Source organism: Pseudoliparis swirei, chromosome 15, assembly GCF_029220125.1.
Source record: "Pseudoliparis swirei isolate HS2019 ecotype Mariana Trench chromosome 15, NWPU_hadal_v1, whole genome shotgun sequence".
NCBI classification, from domain to species: Eukaryota; Metazoa; Chordata; class Actinopteri; order Perciformes; family Liparidae; genus Pseudoliparis; species Pseudoliparis swirei.
Genome location: NC_079402.1, coordinates 7,623,251 through 7,644,749, shown reverse-complemented (window position 1 = coordinate 7,644,749; position 21,499 = coordinate 7,623,251). Strand labels below are relative to the sequence as shown.

Genomic DNA, 21,499 nt, shown 5'->3' with positions numbered 1-21,499 from the left:
AAACGGGGAAATCAGAAAGTAACAAAGGACACATACGTGGTTGATGTATTGTCTTTTCGTAGGACAATAAGACTAAAATAGATTAGCAATACCCTTACTTTGTTGTGTTGTGTATCAAGTGTGTTACTGCTCCTGACTATTATTTCTGTGGGAAAAGCACTGCTTCAATTTGAACCATTTACCTTCATACTGTGCTTCACGAATTGTTTTAGTCAATCTCACTGGCAGCATCTCATTCGTCATGGATACCAAGCGCCTCTAAAAACATAGGAGGTGCCAAAGCAAATACTCTGTGAACTAGACATTCGCACATCGTTCTAACAAGTTTATAGTGACTATTAGCTGACATTTGCATAAGTGTGTGTGTGTGTGTGTGTGTGTGTGTGTCGGTCTGTGTGTGCGATGTTCGCATGCCTGAGTGAATTCCCATTTGATCATGCATGTGTCGCTTTCAGGATCAAAGTTTCTACCCGCCTGTTGCCATGGAGACATGAGAGTGGATTTGGCGTGTCATGTTCCTCTGGCCAGATTATTCAGGGCCTTCTGTTGAATAAAAATCTAAAACAAGATTCTGGACAAAAGAAGAACTGGATTAAAAACTGCTGATGTATATGACAAGAGTAGACAGTATGTTTGGTATTTTTTAAACAATAGGGTCTCAACTTCTGTCACGTACTCTGAATGCAACATCCAGCAATTTCTTTTACTTATCACACAAATTGCCTTTTTGTACCGTACCCTACAACTCCTTTTGGGTTTGGTTCAATCAAAATGTTAACATCCACATCTCAGCAATGTTGTCTACGCCACAATGGAGGTACCAGTGGAAGGCTGATGCTTTTGCAGGCTGTAGTCTTGAAAGGCTCATATTCCTGTGCCTGACAGCTGTTGCACAGCCAGAGTATGCATTGGGGAATTGTGGTACACTGGTAACCAGCAGCTGTCTCAGCAGAAGTGATTTAGTGATGAGTGCCCGCAGTCACATTGGACATTACAGACCATAAATACAATCAGCCGACAGGGGCTACAAGTCTACAGCCAAGCCAGGGGTTCAATGAGGCTATGTTTAGCATCCACAAGTTGTCACGCTAACATGCTGATGTTTGCCGGGGAAGGTCACCATAGTAAACGTCTTAGAAAAACTGTGTTAGCATGGTAACATTAGCTACATGGCACTACAGTCGAGGCTGATGGGAAGTCATTCGTTTTGCAGATCACAAACCTAAGTATTGAGGATAATAACTGGCACGGAATAAATATTAGGCCAAGGGCGCAGCCTGTTGGTGAAAAAAGAGACAGGACAAAGAAGCACAACCAAACTGAAGGCCAGGAGGGAGTAAAGACAAATAGCACTAACCTTTCCCCTTTTGCTGAGGTTACAAGAACGACGCATTTCATGAAACAGGGGGAGGTAACTTATCATGTGCACTCTCTCATTGGTGAATCAGCATCCCGTGTAAAAGTATTTTGCCCTCTAATAAGTACATCATACACTGAAGCCAAAACAACACTGGCACATTTTACCAGAATTTCAGAACACATTGGGTTATAACTTGTATATTCTAATATATCCATCCATCCATTTTCATCCGCTTAATCCTAGGTTGGGTCGTGGAGGCAGCAGACCCAGCAGGCTGACCGAGACTTCCTTCTCACCAGCAACACTTTCCAGCTCACACTGGGGGATCCCAAGGTGTTCCCAATGCCAGCTGGGAGATATAATCCCTCCAGTGTGTCCTGGGTTTTCCCCTGGGTCTCATCCCAGTTCTCCCATTCTTATATTGACCTACATAAAGCATGATATCCGTTCTACCAACTCAAAATATTTTTAATTATGGAGCCTACTTTCAGCAAAGTGTGTTGGACCACCTTGATGTACCACTCTTCACTTCACATAAACATGCTGCCTCACTGAAACTGCTCTTCCTGGAATGGACGCAAGCGCAATAACACCTCCCACTTTTCCTGCTGCCCAAATACAGCCAGTGCCAACAGTCCAGATATTTCCTGCTTCCTGTCTCTTTGGCAGATCTGCCAGTGTACAGATGAGTGTAACAAACACGGTGATAAGTGAAGCCCCGTTCACTGTAGATCAGCACCCTGACGTGAAGGAAGGTAACTAAACTTTTGTTTGGAACGGTTCTCAGTTGTTATCTCGTCAGAGAAATGAAACTATTTGACATTCCATGTCTCTTTGGGTTGAAATGGAGCAGCAACACAATGTGATGGATCGGAAAAAACTCTGCTGTTCAATCGACTAATTGCGACAGTAAATATGTTTTATTTCCAGGGTAATGGAAGTCAGGGACATCCTGAAGGTTTCTTCTCTTTTTTTCCCCGTGAAGGGTTGTTTGGGAGTTTTTCCTGATCCTATGTGGTTTTGGGACAGGGATGTCTGTACAGATTGTCAAGCACTCTGAGACAAATTTGTAATTTGTAAAAATGGGCTATACAAATAAACTGAATTGAACTGAATTGAATCTGCATCAGTCATTGCCTGAGACTGAGGAAAAACATATATAAAGCACCTCAAACATTAAAGAAATGACCCATTTCTCGTAAAAAATGTAGGACTTTTAATTTGAAAAAACTCCTAATTGCGACAGTAAATATGTTTGAGTGCCAGGCTAGGGGAAGTCAGGGATGTCCTGAACACATCTGCATCAGTCGTTGCCTGGGACTCTGAGGAAAAACATATATAAAGCAACTCAAACATTAAAGAAATTAGCGATTTCTTGTAAAAATTGTCCTAATTGATACGTTAAAATGTTCAGTGTAGGGGAATTCAGATATGTCTTGAACACATCTGCATCAGTCATTTCCTGGAACTCTTGGGGAAATATATTTACAGAACTTCAAATAATCAGAAATGTGCTTTTTTTAACATACAAAAGTCTGACTTTTATTTTTATAAACTCTTCCTTGCTACAGTAAAAATGCTTTAATTTTAGCATAATTTAAGCTAAATCTTAGAAACGATCTATCTATATATAAAGGATAAAGATACAAAATCAGTTCATTGTTTACTTTTATATGCTTGCTAGGGTATGGTTTGTCGACAACTTATTTTGAAAAACGGATGTTGTTTCACGTGGTTCTTTCCACTTACTTTGCAAAACCGGATGCTGTTTCACGTGAATCTTTCCGCTAACTTTTTTAAACCCTCGCGCGCTCCCGATCGAATGCGTTTACCGTGAACATCAGTATATAGGTGCACCCAAATTTAAGTGTCGGCTGATTTGACCACGAGATCCGAGTGCAGGCTGAGTTGACCGCAGTCTGTAACTGCGCTGCTCAGCGTCAGACAGCATGACACGGAGTGCGTGCGCTCTGATCGCGCGCTCTCTTAATGAAGTATCGATTCTAAAAATATGCAAAATCATATCGTGTTTAAGTAACCTACTGATACCTTGTTAGTATCGGTACACCGTGCAACATGACAGCAGTAGATTTAGCGGGCTGACATTCAAGCTAACACTAACCCCCCAGACGCTGTAGACATCTTAACGCTGATTGGCCAAGACTCGACACGTCCCATCAAATATGTTTTATTGCGAAGATCGCCACATCACATTTTCTCCGTGTCTCACTGCAATCTCATAAACGCTGGCCGGACAGTTGACCACCCCTACCCCAAAACAAAAACTCTTCAGATCTATACGATTCACGTGGATGACCTATTTGAATTCAAAACGGCGAATTTCGCCGAAAGTTTGCAGGTTGTGTTAAGATGTACCTAAATACCGTTACCTGATTTTGTACCTCTGCCTCATTCATTTGAAAACGTGTGCGGCCTAATAGGATGTACTTTGATTCTTGATATTTATATCATTTATAAATTATATTTTATTGTTTTACGTATTATTTGGATTGATTCCATGTACCAATTTATATTTATTCATTTATTAAATTTGAATCTCGGTGGAAACAGAAATAACCTAACTCACCAACGGTATAACACCCAGTCGCGTCTGAAATTATTTCTCTCTCGGGTGTTGTAAAACAAATATATATAATATATAATATATATATATAAGCGGAACTGTCTACTGTCGATAGAAATAGACCGACTGCATCAATACGGAATGTCTTTTGTGTTGCACACCTACACGCGGAAGTGAAACGCTGCTCCCGTGTTTACGTTTTCGCACCAAGTAGAGAACCCGTCGCTCCGCGAAACGCAATGGCCGTGAGCGCCGTCCACCTTGAGTCGGACGCCTTCCTTGTGTGTATGAACCACGCGCTGAGCACGGAAAAGGAAGAGGTGATGGGTCTGTGCATCGGAGAGGTAGAGACCACCCGGATCGTGCACATCCACTCCGTCATCATCCTCCGCCGCTCGGACAAGAGGAAGGACAGGGTGGAGATCTCTCCAGAGCAGCTGTCTGCGGCCTCCACGGAGGCGGAAAGGCTAGCCGACATGACCGACAGGCCGATGCGGGTGGTCGGCTGGTACCACTCCCACCCACATATTACCGTGTGGCCCTCTCACGTCGACGTGAGGACCCAGGCGATGTACCAGATGCTGGACCAGTGTTTTGTGGGCCTCATTTTCTCCTGCTTCATCGAGGACAAGAACACCAAGACGGGTCGGGTGCTGTACACGGGCTTTCAGTCCGTGCAGGCGCAGAAGGGCTCCGAGTACGAGCGGGTGGAGATACCCGTCCACGTCGTCCCCCGCGAGTCCATCGGCAAAGTGTGCCTGGAGTCGGCCGTGGAGCTGCCGCGGATCCTATGCCAGGAGGAGCAGGACACCTACCGCAAGATCCACAGCCTGGCGCACCTGGACGCCGTCACCAAGATCCACAACGGCTCGGTGTTCACCAAGAACCTGTGCAGCCAGATGTCTGCGGTGAGCGGGCCGCTGCTGCAGTGGCTGGAGGACCGGCTGGAGCAGAACCAGCAGAGCATCGTGGAGCTGCGGCAGGAGAAGGAGAGGTTGCTGCGGGAGCTGGCTGCTATGTCAGCCGGGAGGACCGTTTGAAGACTACTATCAACTGTTTGGGGGGGTTTGTCGATACACACAAATAGGAAACGGACCTCCCTTTTTGCTGGTTCTGAGTTATTTTTCCGTTTTGTGTACCAACCGAAAAGTGTTCATAATATGAATAATGAAAGAAAATCGTCTTGACACCAAGAGTGGGCATCGTAGTCGTGGATGCTTGATCTTTACAAGAAATGTCCTTATTTAAATCGCGATTTTACGAATAAACTCACGTATTTTCTCACATTCCTCGATTAATCATTTGGGCCATAACATGTATGACAAAGTCTTCTCGAACATAAGGCCAAACAAAAGATGCTCAATTTACAATGATGAAAAAACAGAAACACCCCAAATCCTCACATTTGGGAGAAACTTGAATCGGAACCATTATTTTGCTAAATGTTTTGGTTACCAAATTGAATCAGAACCATTTTGCTCAATGTATTACCAAATTGCTGATCAACTAATGAATGAATCAACTCATTGTTTTGGCTTGATCTAAAGTCTGCTCAAAGTATTTTTTCTTACTTGCTGGTTTTTTAAAAATGATTAAAATATACTATAAACTATTATACAGTAGATTTTTTTAGCTATCTAATTCAGTCGTAGCCTCCATAATGTGATCGAAGCTGTTAATGGGTTCGCTTATGATCTTCCTCGTCGCAGTGTTTTTTTATACATGCAGTAGCTGTTCCCGCAGGGAATAAGCTCTCGATCCTTCATTAGATCCAGACAGATGGAACCGCAGTTTTTTCCGGGCAAGCTCATCTACTGCTTTGCGAAAGGTTGCTTTTTGTCATGCAAAAACCTTCATAGGGCATCAAACCACTTTGTCAATTGCTTCCCAACCGTTTCTGACCATCTATAAGATAATTTCTCTTTTCTGTATTATGTGTTAGAAGCTCTGAGATCTTATACAGCTGTAAATTCTGTGGACCAAAAAGTTAATTGTTTCCCTCTGAAATGTAGTTGAATAGACTAGTTTAATGGCTTCTTTACAAGTAACAACAATGTTTTTTTATCTCTTCCTCAGTTATTATTATGTTGTTCATCTCTATCTACAGTGTGTTGTTTGAAGAAATGGACTCCACCTAAAAGTATCTTGCAGTTCCATTCAAACACTTACAAAGAAAGCTCAGCAAAGGCCCAGGTGCTCTGTAAAACTAATTAGACAAGCACGCGCAAACACATGCTCGTCCTTCACACACAAACAGCAATGGGTTGCGTGTTTTCATGCAAAACACCTTCAGAGGACATCAAACCAGTTTAATCCCAACCATCAGACTCAGAAGGTATATGCTTACGTTATGACACAAATGGAAAACACTGAATGATCATTAAGATTGATAGCAACATAGAGCTGAATGCCACCCACACAGGAGGGGGATTTATAAATTAACTGCCTATTGCACCCCAAAAAAAGATCATAAAGGTATGACAAATGATTACGAATACCTATGATTTGTGTATGTGCGTGTAAAATGGAACACTTAGATTGGAGATTTCACCCAAATCAGCTGAGAGAAGTAAATCATGAACCATTTGGTTATTATAAGTGGTCTGAAACCCAAACTGAAAAAACTCAAAGAAGTGATTAGAAGCAGGGTAAATGAGAGTTGATCTAAAACTAAGATGTCAAAGCTGTTGAACGGAAACGTAGTTAAGGTAGTGGATCAGTTACAGTGATCCTGGGTCTAGTTTGCTTTCTTGAGGCTGCTAGACATTTAACTAACTACTTTTAGCATCCCTACATTTGCCGACCATTTATTTTCAAGATAGAAAGTAAAACTGTATTATTTTGCTGAGAACAATGAAAGAAAAAGTCATGGGGTTTAACAGTATGAAAAGGTTTAAAACTCCCAATGGGTAGCTTGCCTTAAAGACCAAATCAGACACTCATCCTTTAGAGCTTTGAACTATGAACAAACACAGCAGTCAACTAACTGAAGTATTTTTTAATCCTAAAAGTAGCAATAATTCCAAAGAAATTATTTTCTATCCTCAGTTAAGTAGCTCCCTGTTGGCTGGGCGATGTTGAGCCGTTTGGACGGACGCCCTTAATCCTTGTTTGCTGGTGTGGCGGACAAGGGGGTAAGTGGGGGCGGGCCGGGCGGAAGGATGCAGCCTCCTTGACGGGACAAGAGGCGAGTGTGGGTGCGGCCTCTGAGGGTGGGCAAAAGGGCGAGCGGTGGCAGCGGGGCCCGGCCTGGGGGGAGGACGTGGCCTCCTTGACGAGACAAGAGGCCAATCTCTCTCCTGAGGGCCTCTGCCTGCTGGGATTGGGTTTTCACCAGCCCCACGAGCCTCCGAATCTCCTCCTGATCCACACGTCTCCTGTTATCCTGGAACTGTCTGCCCTGGATACACATACAGATTATTATAAAAAACATGCAGTGTACAGATAGAGATACAAACTATAACCCCAGCCCTAAATGGTCACAATCTACAGAGTGAGCTCCAATTGGATTATTATTTATATTTTAACTTGTTTTTAAACCGGTGTCATAAATAGACCTCAACAAACACTCAACACAGAGTTTCATGTCTCAATGCTACTGTGAACTCCATATCAAATATAATAGATGGACTTACTCACAAACATGTCACACCTTATCTCCTTCAAAAGTGCATTCACACTCAACAACTATATAATCCCACTGGGGGTCAAAGTGGCTCCTGCAGCATCTTTAAATATCTGGGTCAGAAGCTTCTGAGCAGTGGCGGCTGGCCAATCGAGGGCCACAGGGCCTGGCCCCACCCACCTTGACCCATAAAAAAAGTATTACAAAATTCTAATAATAATATTTATAAATTATACAAATTGTCAATATTTGTGTTTTAGAAATATGGAATATACCCAAGAATATTTGTAAAATAGGATATCGGCGCAAAAGATATGCTTTTCCTGCAGGTCCTCTCCGGCTGTCTGCGCTGGAGCCGATTAATTTTCTAAATCCAATATGAACAGTTATGGGAATATGGGACATGAAGCACTTGTCGGAAAAATTAATAAAACATGAGAACACCAGGACACACATGGATAACTAATTGAGCAGGCTGAACGTCACTACCACCTGGACGACGGACACAGGATTGCGGTGAAGAAACACAATCAGGTGGATAAAAACAGGCACACTTTGACCCTAACAAGGTTCAACTTAATATATATATATATAGAATATTTTATATATATATATATACTATATGTGATTTATATTATACGATATTTATATTTTATTATAATATATTTCTGATATTTATATTTTATAAAATGCCATGTGAGCTAAAAGAGACTAACGCTCCGTAGAGCTCCAAAGCTGGTTCATCACCCGGAACAACCACCTCCCATCAAATGTAGATTTTTTCTTTTTAAATTATGGAAAAAAACACTGATTCCCTTTTATTTAAATTTAGGGAAGAAAATAATAGACCTTATGTTACAAACAGAAATCCCAGTAGGTGTGACAACTGCCAGAACATGTGTCCTGTTAACCCTTGTGTTGCCTTAGGGTCATTTTGACCCGAATCAATATTACACCCTCCCCCCGCCTTAGGATTACTTTGACCCCATTCAATGTTTAATGTCGGTGTTCTTTCGGTAGTCAACAAACATAAAGTGCCTCACACTTAAACTTGGAAAACAATATTAATTCTAATAATTTTCTGGAGGTTTTAATTGCTGGCGTCAAATTGAACCCAAAGGGTCAAATATGTTAGTAAATATAAAGGTAACAGGAGGGTGAAACATTGAATCGGGTCAAAATGACCCAAAGGCGGGGGGAGGGTGTAATATTGATTCGGGTCAAAATGACCCTAAGGCAACACAAGGGTTAAACATGTTGAATCACTTTTTCCAAATGATGTCTTTTTCCATGTTAAATGTTATTTAATACATCACATGATTTTGCGGATTCATGAGGCCACTAAAATTCAGTTTGAACAAAGGTTTTGGCCAGCTTAATGCACTTGAAACTAGAATCAACACCTCAGAATATTTAGCATACAAATTATTTGAACGGACAAAAACATGTTTTTACTGTCCAGACGCAGATTCATAAAGAAGGTCAGTGAAAGGGAAGTTTAAATCTACAATATTGTGTTGTGGTTCCCATCTTTGATCAATATGAAAACACAGTAATCACCATTTTCTTCTGCCTGGCGTTGAGTTTATTCTCCAGTTCCTTTTTCTGGTCCAAGAGGGTGGTCATGCGGAGGAGAAGTTCTGTGTTACACCTGGTTACCTCCATCAGAGCCCGATGTGCCTCTTCTACCTTCATCTGAATGGCACACACAAAAGATTAATAAGATTACTCAAATTTAAATTGTTGTATTAAAAAGACAAAAGCCGAACACCTGTACCAGAAAGTAAACAAAACAAGACATGTAGCTGTTGTTCTGTGTAGTTGTTGTTTTTTGTGTGGCAATTTTGCATCTGCGTTTTGTAGTTCTGTTGAATCTTTGTTTGAATGAATGACTTTCCAACAAGAGACGAGACGGGACATTAATTTCAAACAGAGGCTCTAGGCACCGACCCAAGTGCTAGGGCCTGTGCTTGCTAGCCCATTTAGTTATCCAAGTAAATGTGTTGATGAAGTTAGATAGAAATATGTGTTGGATGCATCAGCTATTCATATTTCTTACAAATTTAAGTTTGTGTACCAAAAAGTGAAATGTAGTTGAATAGGCAGAGGAGTACCAATACTAAAATATTTTTTTACACAGTCCATTTGTCTGACTCCTAGTAAACTCCTTCAATAAAAGTAGTCAAATCTTAATCTCTAAAAATATTACTGTACAATCTTAATTTAAGAAGTAACTAACTGCAGCTGTAAAACAAATGTAGTAGAAGTATAGTGGAGTAGAAAGCATGAAAGTACCTCAGATATATATTAGGCACAATACTTCATTAAATGTACTTATTACTTTCCACAACTAAAAATGACTGTATTTAATTTATATCAAGATGAACAAAAATTGAACGCAACCATAATCAATACTATCCATATAAATATGAGAAATTGTACATTATCTACCAGATTTAAATAAATCATAATTAAAACAACAACATAAGGGTGAGTAAGTCGGTAGCCCTCCCTCCTAAACACACACACACCGACACACACACATAAAGACACACACAGGTCAGCGTACATCCCAGTGTTTGATTTCCTTAGCGTCTGCCAATTCTCTGAGGAATTTCTGCTGCTTGAGCTCCTCCAGCGTCCTGTTCCCCGACAGCGCCTGGAGAGTCTCCAGATTCACCAGCCTCCCAAATTTCAACATCATCAGCTCCTTGCAATTCTTCTCCAGCACTACACCAACAAACGACAACACAGAGATGCATATCCAGCAATGTGATTTTTTGATGCTGGCAATCATCATTTTCTGAATATCACTGGTATCCAACCCTCACACATAACCAGAGGTTTCAACCAGATCTGTTGGCTTGTGGGGATCTCACCCTGGATGTTGGCGTCCATTACCCTGCGGTCGTGAACAAGCCTGCCCTGATGCTTGTGTGCCTCACAGTACAGATCTTTCTGCTGACTCTTCTCCGCATGCAACTGCTTGATGCGCTTCTGCAGCCTGTCGAGCTCCGTCATGCCCAGCACCAGCGCCGGGCTCAGGTCAGACGGCACCGATCCGTTTAAAACAAACTTAATCTGGTAGACGGATGCAGTGATTAATGATAAAACAACAAAGTGTGACAAGTTAAGCTGAAATTCTATAGTGCCTATATTTCCTAGTATTTTTTGATTTATGGAGTGATAAAAAAGAGACATTCAAAGTTCGCTCTGCAAAAATATTTGACTGTCAACAAAATGAAAGAAGAATTTTTAACCTGGCTTCATCCAATGTTTAGATTCATGTTCTGGAAATGTTAGCGCATATGTAATATGATAATGCATTGTTTGCATACCTAAACATAAATTTTCTGAAAAAGTATTATAAAAAAGATTACTACTCTCAATGTTAGAAAACTGGGGAAGTTTCATGCCGATATCTATTGAACTATTTAATATGTCAAATTTGCCATTTAGAAATTGTGATGGGCAGTTTTTTGTTCTTTTTAATAATAATAAATAATAATAATAAATCAGTACTTAAAAAAATATTATGAGGTTGTATACATCTTTAGTTTTACTCTGCTTGAAAATAAAGTTACAGAACAAGCTTCTTTTTTCTTTTCTTTTTTTACCTGTCCATACTTTATTTTGGGCTTGTTTATGTCTGGTTTAAAAAAAATAGGCAACTCACAGGAACATCCCCAACTGAATATAATGGCTGAAAGGCAGCTGGTGAAACAAGATGAACAGCGCTGTGCGAGAACTTCTAAACATTCCTGATGACACAATATCATCAAAATAAATGCTGCATTATTTCACATTGAGGTTTTACTTTGCACTGCCAAAAATGTGACTACAAATTTGTACAGTGGAACTTTTTGTTCTTTCACTAGAGAGTCTCTACAGTTTTAGGCCATGTACCTGGTGCAATCTGAGAGGGACCACCACATCCAGCTCGTTCATCTTTTGCTGCTTCTCCCTGTTGATCAACTCCAAGTCGTCCTCGGCTGCCTTCCGGCTGGTCTTCATCGATTTCTCCTGCAAAGCCGAGCAGAAACAACAAACGCACAACAAAGTCTCCTGGTCAATTAAATTGAAAACACAATCTAGAAATGTATTGTTGGAAAACATCCTCCCTGTTGAACCTTTAAATAGGTTTTTGAGCTTTTTGTGTGCGACTTAGGTATATGTCAATGAAAAATATGCACACACATAAATGCACCCCCCCCCCCACAAACAGATACACAAACCAGTAAATATAGAAGACATAAAGATGAAAAGCAGAGTATGACCTTTTTGACGAGTGTGTCGCACTCCTTCTTTAGCACTTCAGCACTCTTCTTCTTCTCCACCAGCAGTTCCTCCAGGTCCAGCCGACGCTCACGCAACTGCAGTGTTTTCTCAAACAACTCTGGCTCACAGCCTAAGACACACACGCACGTACACAAATTCATACTTAGTTTAAACTGAAGTTATAGCTTATAGTTATGAAACACATGCCGCAAAATGCCTCGTATCTAGTCTGGCCAGGCCAAATAATACTCAGTGTATTCTGCAGGTTGGGTCCAGATATACTGCCAAAACAATGACATGTACATGTACTTTGGTTGAAACCTGGCTATTTTAAATATTTAACTGAACTTTATCAGCTTTAAGCTGATCTTGAGCTAGGAAACTAAGTGCTCGCTGCACCCTCTCCCTGCGGGAGAAGAAGTCCCCTGTTAACTATGGAGGACTTAAAATGACTGAAGTATAAATAAATAAATGCATGAATAAATAAATAAATTGTTACGGCCTCTTGGTAAACTAGGGATGCACAGGCCGCAACATACAAAAAAGGGATACAGCTAAGGGGGAAACAAAGGAGGCAAATAAAAAAGTTAAATACTTGAACAAAATAAGGAAGATTTATTTCAGACAGTTAAGGTTAAATGAAGGGCAGAATAACACAGAAGCAAAGCAAAAGGAAAAATAGGCGTCAGGGTCTCCAAGGCCAACACAACAAACAAAACCACGATACTAACTAGAAATCAAAAGATACCACTGACCTACCATCGAAGAAAGGAAAAACAATACTAAGCTCCCTGTCTGACCACAAAACAGGAGCAAACTGACACAACAAAAATGGCAGAGACCCCCTACAAGCTTGACCCGAAAATACAAATGGGGGCCAACACTTCGGCACCATACCACAGAATGGTCACAGCTCAGAGGTGGAGAGAGAGAGAAACACTTAGTCAGGGTGTATATAAGCCCCGCCCGCTGATTAGGTGATCCCTCTCAGGTGGTGGTACTCCAGGCGTACCAGACCTGAGAGAGATAGCTCCACCCTCTTCCTGAAAGAGGGCCGTCTCAGTCACGGGACGTAACATAAAGGCTTAAATAAATGTATAAATAAATAAGTAAATACAGGAATAAATAAATGCTTAAATAAATATATAAATAAATACAATAATAAATGTATAAATAAATACAGAAATGAATAAATATAAGTTATAACTCAACAGGACATCATTAAATAAATGTATTTCTACATTTCTGTATTCCTTCATTTAATTATATCTCTGTTTATGTGTCCACACGTATTTTTTCATTTATTTATGTGTGACATTTATGTGTCCATATATTCAAATGAGCTGGGGCGGTCCGAACCTCATTGTTAAACGGGATTGGTCAAGTCGGGGAGCAAGACAGAAGCAATCGATCCCTATAGCACTTGGACCTGTAGACGAAAAGCGTTTATTATGCGTTCTTGTCTGTACATTCTAAATACTACTGTTGTTGAGTCACGGAATGTAATTTAAGGATGTTTTCTGCCGAGAAGTTAGTAATTTAAGCATCAAATCTGTGGTCGGTTTATCGAGATTCAGCCTAATAAACAGGCACGTGCACAGACATTTTGGGGGGCAGGTGCTCAAACCAAAAAAAAGGGCACCCAATGCCAAAATAAAATTCTGACAGATTTGAAGCATAAGCAGCATTACACTGATGATGCTGTCCTCGACCTGCGTTTCCTCTGGGCAGCATCAGACCGCTAGCTTACATTTTCTTTATGAATAAAGATGAATTATTATATAGCAACAACAGTACAAGCGTTCTGATTGGCTAATTGGTCGTCATGCCAGCCACGTATTGCCCTCCTCGCTGGTCTGATACAATCCGTACTGCCCTCTTACTCATTTTCAAAATGAGGGATATTGATAGACATCAACAGCCAAGAGCAGTGGTCCTCAAACTAAGGCCCTCCACATTTGGCCCGGCCCTCTGAACAATACCAGAGAGGCCTTATGATATATTTTTTTCAGTCTGGCCACGCAAATCCCCTGTTAAATAGAACGGAATAAGAATTCTCTCTCTCTCTCTTCTCTTTCTTCTCTCTCTTCTCTCTCTCCCTCTCTCTATTCTCTAGACATAACTAACGTCAGTAAACAGCTGGACAAGGCGTTGAAATCACGGATTTCGTGATTTTTTAACATTTATTTTTTAGGAAACATCGGTCCAGTTGTGACGTCATGTTTTCAGCAGCGCTAATGTTGTAGTTGATTTATCACAAAACACCGTCAGGGGACAAACACCGTCATGACCTGTTTGTCTGGTGCTTCGGGTCAGAGGAGAAGGAGGTGCACCCGTTTGGTGGTGCGAGGAGCATTGCGCGGAGGAGGAAGTGGAGGAGGAGGAGGAGGGATGGGCGCGGCGGGAGAGGGGGGGCTCGTGAGCGCCGCGGAGCATGTCGGGGAGAAATTCTCACAATAACTCAAATAAATGAGATCCACTATTGTCCCTGTGCCCAAGAATGCTTCTCCAGCATGTATGAATGACTACCGACCGGTGGCCCTCACCTCGGTGGTCATGAAATGCTTTGAGAGGCTGATAAAGGACTACATCTGCGCCTTCCTCCCTTCCTCCATGGACCCGCTGCAGTTTGCTTATCGCCCAAACAGATCCACAGATGATGCTGTCTCCCAGGTACTGCACACCACTCTCTCATCTGGACAGCCAGAGGGGGGGCTATGTGAGACTGCTGTTCATTGATTATAGTTCAGCTTTCAACACCATAGTCCCCTCCAGACTGGCCGGCAAGCTGATTGAGCTGGGACTGAACACCCCTGTGTGCTTGGATCCTGGACTTCCTGACCGCCAGGCCACAGGTGGTCAGGGTGGGCAGACACACCTCCAAATCCCTCACCCTGAACACAGGATCCCCCAGGGTTGCGTCCTCGGCCCCCTACTGTACTCCCTGTACACACATGACTGTGTGGCCAGGTTCAGCTCGAACACCATCATCAAGTTTGCGGATGACACAGTGGTGGTGGGCCTGATCTCCGACAACGACGAGAAGGCCTACCTGGAGGAAGTTGCTGATCTGTCACTCTGGTGCCAGGACAACAGCCTCATCATGAATGTCACCAAAACTAAGGAGCTGATTGTGGACTTTAGGAGGGTACAACAACAGAGGACGTACTCACCACTGGGGATTAACGGGACTACTGTGGAGAGGGTGAGCGGGTATAAATACCTGGGAGTCCACATCACCGAGGATCTGACATGGTCAACGAACACAGACACTCTGGTGAGAAAGGCAAGGCAGCGCCTCTACCACCTCAGGCAGCTGAGGAAATTTAAAGTTTCCCAGAGGATCCTTCAGTCCTTCTACTCTGGAGCTGTAGAGAGCGTCCTGACAGGAAGCATCACAGCCTGGTTTGGCAACTGCTCCGCTCAGGACAGGAAGGCTCTGCAGAGAGTAGTGCGTTCGTGAACGCACTATTGGAACTACACTCCCACCCTGCAGGACTTGTACACCAGGAGGTGCAGAACCAGAGCCGGCAGGATCATGAAGGATCCTCACCACCCCAACAACAGACTGTTTCAGCTGCTGCGGTCAGGCAGGCGCCTCCGTAGTCACGCTGCAAGAACAGAGAGACTGAGACGGAGTTTCTTTCCTCAGGCCATCAGGATTGTGAACTCCGACCTCACCAGGACCCCCACATAGACCCACACAACTGCCCCTCTTAGGCACACACACACACACACACACACACACACACACACACACACACACACACACACACTTACTGTAAATATTGTGTTGTTTTTTATTGTAAATAGTGTGTACTTGTTGCCCTTGCACATTCCTGCTGAGCATTGCCACTTTCATTTCACTGCACACCCTGTGTGTGTATGTGACAAATAAAACATCTTGAATCTTGAATCTTGAATCTTGAAATGCCCTGTCGGATATCAAAACACATTTGGGGGGAGTTGATGACAGAGAGAGTTAACTGTCATTCTTAAATACTGATGAATGAAGAAAAAAATGTGTCTCCAGCAAAAAGGGCACTTTTCTCATCCAGGGCAAAAGGGCTGGTGCTTGAGCACCACTAGGGGTCTATCTGTGCACGTGCCTGCTAATAAGGATATGCAACGGAGATTTGAGGTCCTGCTCTGGGCGCTCAGCGCGCTGTGTGGCCGCCGAGAGAAGCCTGATCTCGGCAGGACTTTTTGAAATGCTCCGCTGGCTCTGACGTCTAAGTAGCAAACATGAGATATAATTAGGTTTTGGATGATCTAAAGAGCACAGAGAGTTTATTATTTATTAAAAGATAACGTTACGTCAATTTGACTGAGGGTTAAGATTCATAACTTCATAGTGTAGCGACCCTGGGTCAGGAAAGCTACGAGACGTATATTTATTACCGTTTATTTGTAGCCTACGCCAAACAACAGTGAACACCGCAACACATTCTACTCCACTGTAAAGTATTTTATAGTGAATAATTGGAGTAAATTCATGAGCAAGAACAGTTGATGTGGTGACGTCACAAGACCAGAAAGACCGTCCTGCGTCCTCGAGAGTCTGGACTCCAAAGACCAGACTCCCAAGACCAGACTCCAAAAGAACACGAGTCTGTACTCAGTGTACTTGGAATTGATAAACGGCTGAAGTCAAAACGCTGTCTAGGCTAACGTCTGCTAACGGTTAGCTGAGCGAGCTAACTTCAGCATCATGTGCCAGGCAGGAGTAGTAGAGCATAACACACCAGGTGTGTCACACTCCTGTGACCAATCATGCTTTAGACAGAGGTTCGGACCGCCCCAGCTCATTTGAATATACGGACACGTAAATGTCACACATAAATAAATGAAGAAATACGTGTGGACACATAAATAGAGAAAGAAAGAAATGAAGAAATTCAGAAATGTAGAAATATATTTATTTAATAATGTCCTGTTGATTTATAACTTATATTTATTAATTCCTGTATTTATTTATTTATGTATACATTTATTTAAGCATCTATTTATTTATTTATATATTTATTTAAACATTTATTTATTTATTCCTATATTTATTCATGCATTTATTTATTTATTTATACTTAAGTCATTTTGAGTCCTCCATAGTTAACGGGCAGACTGTCAGTGTGCGATCCACGGCAATGTCTTTTTTGCAAGAGCATAAAGGTCTTCATCGATTTAGCTTCTTAGTTTTGCACTGAACTTAATCAAATTCAACAACATGATGCTTTATCCGAACACTCTAGTGACAGCAGAGGAGAGCACACTGCTCGCCAGATAATCAGTCACACAACACTCATGATCAATACTGATTCACAGAAAAGAGAGGAAAAACTTGTGCTGTGTTGCGATTGTAATGCTACACTGATTACGGACAATTAGCCAAATCGGTTGTCGCTAAAAGAAAATTGGCGAAAGGCTTCTTTTTTTTAAATGAGCAATTCAAAGGTTCATACTTTACAATGAAAAAGTTGGGGGTTTGAATATTTTTTCCACCACAATACTGACCTGGTGGGCAATGATTGTCGTCCAGAGCTGCTCCTCCGTCCTCTGTGCCCTCGTCATAATCATCATCCCAGTCGTCGTCTTCATCACTGTCCTCCTCTTCCTCTACAAACACGCAATTGGATCATAAAGGACACGACACACACACATACACAGCAGTGTTTCCCCTAGGTATACAGCTTCAGGGGGGCGGGACTAGTGCCGCTGCTCGCCATGTTGGTGCCCTAAGCTTAACTCCTTCACGATGCCCCCCCTGAGATAGGAAAGGGACCCACGGCGAGCAGCGTCGGAGGGGCTAGTGGTAATGTGCGCATGCACATTACCACTAGCCCGCCACCCTGAGAGACAGAAATGACATGCTGTTGTGTAGAGACGATCAATAGAGAAAATTACAGGGTGGCGGGCGGAGATTTCAGGGTAGGGGAAACACTGCACAGCATCACACAATCTCACTTGTGTTACTTCTGCTCACCTTTACTTCCTGTCTGATCCTCAATCTTAATGCGTTTGATCTTCTTCTTGAAGACTTTTGTCAGAAACTCTTCGAACTTGTTTTCTTTGCCCAATGAAGCCTGGAAGGCAGCAGTTAGAGTCTTTTCTTTCTCATGCAGCTGAGCTATGTCTCCCTGCTTCAGTTCCAGCTCTTCGTTAAACTCCTCCAGGTCAGACTGAGAGGAGAGAGAAGGGAGGATGGAACGAAAAAGTACACGAGAATCTGTTGATGTCTGCACCAAATGTGTTGGACTTGTGCAGTATTCAGTGCAAGTCATTAAGAACCCTTCAAACACAATCACGATAGTTAAGCGGGAAAAAACGAAAGAAAAATAGCCATGAAGCATGAAAACCTGTTTTGCGTCTATGCGAGACAGCTGAATTTATTAAAATAGAAGCATCTCTGTTTGGTCAGAAAATGTGTTGCCATATAATTCACTAATTCAAATACTGATTAGTAGTATAGGTACAGGAGTAGATACACTCTCTCCCACCGTAATACTGCTCTCCTCCTTAATGCGTCCGTTGAGGTTCTCCTGCAGACTGTCCTCCCTCCTGTCGAACTCCTTCAGGATCAGCAGCTCCTGGTAGAGCGTCAGCTGACGGAGGTCGGCCATCTTCAGCTGCCAGTCGAGACACAACTTCTGGTGACGCAGCAGCATGAGCTCTGCATCAAACTGACACACCGAACTCTCTATCTAATGATAAAAAAGAATACACCCATGGATGATACCACAATGTTATATATACTGTCAGCCTGATATGTTCAGGAAGTTCAGGAAGATATTTTCCTCTTGATGATATATTAAACATAAATTGATAGAGCCTTCATCAAGGAAACCAGACCTGCTTCAACAGAGAGTTCTGCTCATACAGCAGTATGACCTCCTCCTCCCTCCGGAGCTCATCTTCCAGCTCGCTCAGTGCTGTGTCTTTCTCCTCTGCCGTCTCTTCTTCTTCTCTGGTTGCAGATGAAGCTGGCAGACTGGGAGTCCCTTCCTGGGCCTCTTTTCCCTCCTCTCCTTCCATCTCTTTCTCCAGCTGCTCCAGTAAATGTGTGGCTCCCTCCGGCTCAATGGTCTGCAACCTGTTTTTGAATAAAGAAGGAAATTTCTTTCTTTATTACAAAATCAGCAGCTAGCTGAGCTGTGGTTTCTAGTTTAAGTCTGAACCTTTTAGAAGCCTTAGACCCCCTGGGGGGTCTGGGAACTTTATTGCTATAAGAAACAAGCAAATGTATATATAATATATTAACGTTGCACATCAAATTAAACAACAGAGCCTGGGATACAAGAATGAGTCAGCCACTTAAAAAAAACTTAAACTAAAAACTAAAAAAATCCTAAATACATGATAATCATAATTCGGCCCACTCAGCACGTTTCCAGAACCAGCGACCCGTAGCTGGGTCCTATCAGAAACGCCTGATAGCAAAAAGCACGACCATTCCACACTGATTCCAACACATATCTTCCAGATCCCTCGACACCAAAGCATCAATGAGATATGAGCCAAAGAACCCAGCAACATGAATCGCTATATCCTTTTACAATCAGCCAATTCTTCTTAACTTTGTTGATTGGGACAATTAGGTCATTTTTTACCGGTAGTTCCACACTTATGTATGTTCCACAATACCCTGTGCCTCATTCAACTCCTCCTGGACATGCAGAGGTAACATGTGAACAGGTGTAGGGAAGTTACTTTCAGCCTATCAGATTTTAATTCAATTCAATTCAATTTATTTGGTATAGCCCATTATCACAAATTACAAATTTGCCTCAGAGGCTTTACAATCTGTACATATACGGCATCCCTGTCCCCGGACCTCACATCGGCATCCCTGTCCCATGACCTCACATCGAATGCAATTTTACATCGTACAAATTGCGATGCCTTTCAGGATTCTATTGGCTCCCAGTGCTGTAAATCTTTTCTTGTTTTGTAGTCCTCAATTCTACTGGCTCTGACGTTTCCAAAGAGATGTCGTTTTCTGAAATCGACCCATCCCCCGCTGAGCTAGAGCCGTGCATATTTGTTTTTTATGGGAAAATATAGTTTTATGAATTTCAAAAAATTCAGAAAAATAGTAGAAACATGTTGTATTTGAATATAATGAAAACCATGAGTAACATACAAGTGAAATATATGATTTGTTACTTGAGAAAATGAAAATCCAAATGTGCCAAAATGTCTATTTTGGAGACCTCTAACTTCAATTCAGGCCTGAAACCTTTTTATTTTTGCTGTGTGCTATCTTCATTTGCTCTTAAAAAGTATGATATAGACTGATATGTACACAAGTATAAATGTTTAAAAATTAAAACATTTAAAAATTATTCAAATAGCCCTAGTGGTTGCAGAGATACAGCCTTTTTAGATTGGGTAAGCAATTTTCGAGCAAAGGCCTAAAAATAGCAAGGAACTTAAAGTCACATGATGACTTGTATTATATATACTTATTATCTGAGGTTTAACTAAAACATGCTACAGACCTAGTTGAACTGGGGTGTATGTGCATACCAGTCATGACACCATGTTAAGTGTTATGTCTACCATTTATTTTGATTATTTGGTATGTTGTCGTCCCCCCTCCCCTACACTGTTTAATTGAACAAGATTCAAGGATATAAATCAATTTCTGCATCTCACTACTGCATTTTATTTCTCTAACTGCACTGCAACTTTTATTCTATTTCTTGTTTTGAATGTTTAATGGACTGTTCTTAATTGTTTTTAAATCTTGTTTTCTTTGCATTATGTTTTGATGCCTTTAATGGTTTTAGGTGAAACACTTGAATTGCCTTGTTGAAATGTGCTATACAAATAAGTGTGCCTTGCCTTACACTAAGCTTTGTGATTTATCTTTCTTCCTTTTTTTCTCTACTCTTTTCTTACTTATGTGGTCTTGGATTAGACTAAAACCTGTATATTGTACCTCTGTTCCCTCAGAATCCTATATTGCTTCAGGGTGGCGTTGCTGTACTGCAGCCTCTTCTCTGGGGTTTCCTCTGGTAGTAAAGTGGGCATGGTAGGTGGAGGACAGTGAAGATGGGCCGCCAGACGCTGCTGGACCTTCTGGACCTGCTGAGCCTGAGCATGCAACTTAGACACGAGACGAATCTTGGAGTCCCGCAACGCCACGATATTTCCATTCATCTCAACCTGCTTCTCACAGATCTAGTGGGATGGACGTAATCCATAAATTAACATGTTATACATGCAACCATCGTTCATTAATTAACTGACTTGTTTCATTAGACTGTCTTCTGTGTGTGTGTGTGTGTACATTTTCCTCCAGGCCTATCAGCTCTGTTCTCTTCCTCTCAGCATTCATCCTCAGGTGTTTCGGCAACGTAAAGGTTTTGTCTGACTTCAGTTTTAAGTCTCCGATGTTCTCTTTGGCTTCACGGATGGCCTGAACATCCTGTAGATCCTCACTGTCCTTGTTTGGCTTCTCTGCGTAACTGAGACACAAACCCTCACAATTATGCCACAGCATCGCAATAGTTACAGTAGTAACTCCATCGCCCCCTAGCAAAATAATAGGGCACCACAATGTTTTTAAATATATTTTTAAGAAGACAGGAAGCACCATAACCATAGAAATGTACATTGAATTTGAGCCCAGAGGACTGAGTTGATGTTGTTT

The 21,499-nt window shown here is 41.9% G+C and overlaps 2 protein-coding genes across 2 annotated transcripts in view; one reads left to right on the top strand and one right to left on the bottom strand.

The window, feature by feature from the left end:
• The first annotated feature begins 4,117 nt into the window (after positions 1-4,117).
• Positions 4,118-5,557, top strand: brcc3 (BRCA1/BRCA2-containing complex, subunit 3). Its single transcript, XM_056433007.1, has one exon. It carries the CDS (start codon positions 4,184-4,186, stop codon positions 4,982-4,984), a length of 801 nt encoding a protein of 266 aa, XP_056288982.1. The 5' UTR covers positions 4,118-4,183; the 3' UTR covers positions 4,985-5,557.
• A 1,375-nt stretch (positions 5,558-6,932) lies between these two features.
• The window catches only part of LOC130205671 (cilia- and flagella-associated protein 44), a 37,149-nt gene continuing 22,582 nt past the window's right edge, over positions 6,933-21,499 (bottom strand). The window contains 12 exon segments of the mRNA XM_056433171.1: positions 6,933-7,344; positions 9,130-9,264; positions 10,139-10,299; positions 10,449-10,650; positions 11,476-11,592; positions 11,847-11,977; positions 17,359-17,458; positions 17,784-18,023; positions 18,342-18,545; positions 18,694-18,934; positions 20,786-21,027; positions 21,137-21,314. Coding sequence (XP_056289146.1) covers positions 7,045-7,344; positions 9,130-9,264; positions 10,139-10,299; positions 10,449-10,650; positions 11,476-11,592; positions 11,847-11,977; positions 17,359-17,458; positions 17,784-18,023; positions 18,342-18,545; positions 18,694-18,934; positions 20,786-21,027; positions 21,137-21,314 — 2,251 coding nt within the window. The 3' untranslated portion in view covers positions 6,933-7,044.